The 3,874-nt window shown below is 44.2% G+C and overlaps 1 protein-coding gene across 1 annotated transcript; it reads left to right on the forward strand.

Moving 5' to 3' along the window:
- Positions 1-2,194: 2,194 nt before the first annotated feature.
- On the forward strand, positions 2,195-3,076 carry LOC149158087 (uncharacterized). Its single transcript, XM_089433875.1, has one exon. The coding sequence runs from the start codon at positions 2,195-2,197 to the stop codon at positions 3,074-3,076; it is 882 nt and encodes a 293-aa protein (XP_089290001.1).
- Positions 3,077-3,874: the final 798 nt, after the last annotated feature.

Genomic DNA, 3,874 nt, shown 5'->3' on the forward strand with positions numbered 1-3,874 from the left:
ATCCATCTTAAATCTGGATCTACCAAGCACCAATAGGGATCCAATCTCTTGAGATGCAAACCTCTTTTTGAGTGAAAATATATTTGATCCATCTCTGTGCTTGGGAGATACAGAGTCAAAATGAATCTAGGTTGGTTAATAGTATTAAAGGAGAGGGAGCTATTTTATTAATAATAAAATAATGAAATGTTAAACACTTGACCAAAGAAATTTAAAATTTTCAAAGGGAAGAATCCAAGGAGTATGTAGAAAAAGAGATTGAGGCATTAATAAATATTAAAATAAATGAGGATAATCTCTAGAGATTTATTATTCCAATATTTGATAATCAACATAAAATGGCCTAATAAGGTTGGATTGTGTTTACTGGAAGTTTTTGCGGTGACCTAGCCGTCGCTCTGCATCTCCTTTTGCTCGGCCCTTCGGCTGCTTCGGTGGGCTCCGCAGACCCCCTGGGGGCTGTGATCCGGTCCTCCTCCTGTGAGGCGATCCCCTGTGCGGCGCTCTGGTCTCCCTGCGCGGAGATTTGAGTCCCCGCTATTGTGGATTTGCTGAGGCTCCTTAACTCTCTGTTCGTTTCTTCTGCGATGACTTGAGGGGTTCGGTTTTGATCGCTGGGTTGCTGCAACAATGGAGCCACCCCCTTCGCCTCCCCCTTCTGATGCTGAAGCTTTTCTCAAACTCCTGGAATCCCTACCGAAGAAGAAAGTTTCGGAGGCTGCGAAGTTCGTGAAACGATTGGATGACATCCCTGAGATTGTGCTTCCCCCTGAGGGTCTGATCCAGGTCGCCCTTTCTCTGGCTAAGAGAGCTTTGGTTGGACAATTCACGGGCCTCTGGCCCTCCCCCAAATCCACGGAGAGCTGGGTTGCTAGAAACTGGGCTCCGTTGATTAAAAATGGTGTCACCTTGTATTTTCTAGGGAAGGGATTCTTTATGTTTGAATTCTCTGACAAGGATGATAAGGATCTAATATTCCGGAATGGTCCCTACTTCATGGGTCCTCAGGGGTTGTATCTCAACAAGTGGACGCCTGATTTTGATCCAAAAGTTGACGTTCCCACAGCCGTTCCTGTGTGGGTTAGGTTGCCCAATCTGCCAGTGCATTGTTGGAATTGGGAGTCCCTAAAGCATATCGGAAACACCTTGGGCAAATTCATTGACCGAGCAAATAACAAAGACCAATACGACTGTGCTATAATCTGCGTGAAGTTGACCTGGAGGTCGGTTTTCCCGAGGCAGTAAAGATCAGGGTTGGAAGTTGGACTCATGTTCAAAAGCTGGATTATGAGCAGCTTCTGTTCAAGTGCAGGAAATGCCAGGTTTATGGTCATTTTGCTCGAAACTGTCCAAAGAATAGTGAAATGGAGAAAGGCAAGGATGAAGGTTGGACCCAGGTTAAAAGATCCAAAAATGCCCATAAAGCCATTCGAACTGGTAATACAAATGGCAATGGCCCTCAGGCAGCCCCTAGAAATAAAACCCCTACCATGGAAGAGCAAGGAAACAAATTTGCTCAGTTAAGCTCAGCGATAGAAGGCACCCAAGAACCAGAGATGCAGAAGGAAGGATCGATCCTCAAGGAGTCCCCCTCGGGACCAAAGCATGTGGAAAAAAATGAAGACAGATCAAAAGAGATCCTCATTGAAGAGACAGAGGATGTGCAAGGTTCGGAGGAATCAGAAGAAGAAGGTGAAATAGGAGCTTCGCAAACCTCGGCCAGAAGATCACTGAGAGGCCGAAAATCTGCTCGGGAAAAAAGAGAGCAAGAGACTTACAAAGACAAACTTCAGGGAAGTCAACCAACCCTCGAGAAACTCTTGGAAAATACTCTGAAGAAGAACATAAATCAGTCCCAGAGCTCTAGGGGAGCTCACCATCCAAAATGAAAGTGATGAAGATCGTCTCCTGGAATTGTAGGGGTATGGGGAGCAGAATAAAAGTAGAAGCCATAAGAAGCTTGATAAGAACAGAATCTCCTGATCTACTCCTTATCCAGGAGACTAAAATGGAGGACTTTGCCTTCCTCCAGATTGGTAAGAAGTTGTGGAAGAAAAGCGAAGGACAAGCAGTCTCAGCTCGAGGTGCTTCAAGTGGACTGGGCACTATTTGGAATGCTAACAAATTCATAAAGATCAGAGAAGTCAAAAACACCCACTAGTTGTTCTCAAAGATACAGCACATAGAAACAGATATGATACTCTCCCTCTTTAACGTGTATGCTCCTGTCAGCACAGGAGAGAAAAAGCACTGCTGGGACTCCATTAGAAGTCTGGCAGATTCTGAAGAATTGGCTAATATAATAATAGCAGGGGATCTTAATCTCACCTTATCATTGTCAGAAAAACGTGGAGGAAGCACTGTTAGGGACCCGGCGCGGGAATGGGTTGAAGACTTGCTTCAAGACTGGGACATGATAGATATTAAACCTTCGTTCGGGAATTACACTTGGACAAACAAAAGAATCAGCCTAGGACATATCGCTGCAAGGTTAGACAGATTCCTTGTTCAAAGTTCTTTTCTTCTTCATGGTCTAGAGTCTAGAATGCATATTCTCCCTTGTTGTGTTTTCGATCATCGCCCCATTAAACTTGACCTGCTGGCACATTTGGACCAAGGTCCCATTCCATTTAAATTCAATTCTCATTGGGTCAAGGAACAGTCATTCATGCCTCTGATAAAAGAAATCTGGAAGCTCCCAGTCAAAGGCTCTGCCTTCTTCGTTTGGGAGGAGAAACTTAGGAGAGTTAAAGCTGCTCTAAAAACTTGGGTAAAAACCTTACCAAATCCTGTTGTGGAAAGGAAAATGATTCAGGAACGACTTGAGATGCATCATCAGGTTTCGGAAAATGTTGAGATCACAAAAGAAATTCTTGACAAGGAGGCTAATCTTCAGCACATGCTCCTTAAGGCTAGCTTGGCAGAGGAAGAGTATTGGAGACTGAAATCCCGCAGTCTCTGGCTCAAGGCGGGAGATAGAAACTATTCCTTCTTCCATAAGCAAGCTCAGGCCCGAAAATGCCACAACTCCATCTCTGAAATTAAAGTAGAGACCACCATGCACAGAGAAATCTGAAGCATAAAGAACGCTTCCTTCACTCATTTCAAAAACCTCTATAGTGAAGAAGAGACCTTGGGACATGTTTCTACCCTTGTGAATGAGGTGCCCTCCCTGATTACCGCCAGAAAGAATCAATTCCTGGAAGCTGAGATCTCTAACAATGAAATAAAAAACACCCTCTTCGCTATGGAACCGAATAAGGCCCCAGGTCCCGATGATTTCACTGCCAAATTCCTACAGTCCTGTTGGCAAATTATGGAGAAAGACTTAAGAAGAATGATTCGGAAATCTCAGGAGTGTCAGAAAATTGGGGGAAGCACTAATTTAGCCTTTATGGCCCTCATTCGCAAGGAGAAAGGTGCTAACACCTTCAGCCGGTTTCGCCCTATCTCCCTTTGTAATATAGGCTATAAACTGATAACGAAAGTTATAGCCAACATATTAAAAATCATTCTCCCAGACATCATTCCTGTGAATCAGGGAGGTTTTATTCAAGGAAGACAGGTTGTGGATAAATTTATCCTGGTCTAAGAGGCAATTCACTCTAGTTTGGCTCGCAAAGAGAAAGGTATGGTTGTCAAGTTAGATCTTGAAAACGCCTTCGACAGAGTGAGACATAGTTTTCTAATGGATGTCCTGCGCAAATTCAGGTTTGGATCCAAATTTATCAACTGGATTAAGGCTTGTATCAGCGAGCCATGGGTAGCCCCTCTGGTGAATGGGAGGGCCACAAATTTCTTCAAAGCTTCTCGTGGATTGAGGCAAGGGTTTCCCCTATCCACTCTGCTCTTTGTCCTTCAAGCTTCTATCCTT

Source organism: Pinus tabuliformis, chromosome 5_2, assembly GCF_031772625.1.
Source record: "Pinus tabuliformis cultivar Carrire ecotype Pingquan chromosome 5_2, CPIR1, whole genome shotgun sequence".
NCBI classification, from domain to species: Eukaryota; Viridiplantae; Streptophyta; class Pinopsida; order Pinales; family Pinaceae; genus Pinus; species Pinus tabuliformis.

Excerpts from the sequence above, each read along its gene's own strand:
- LOC149158087 (XM_089433875.1), top strand. The coding sequence starts at position 2,195 with ATGATACTCTCCCTCTTTAACGTGTATGCTCCTGTCAGCACAGGAGAG.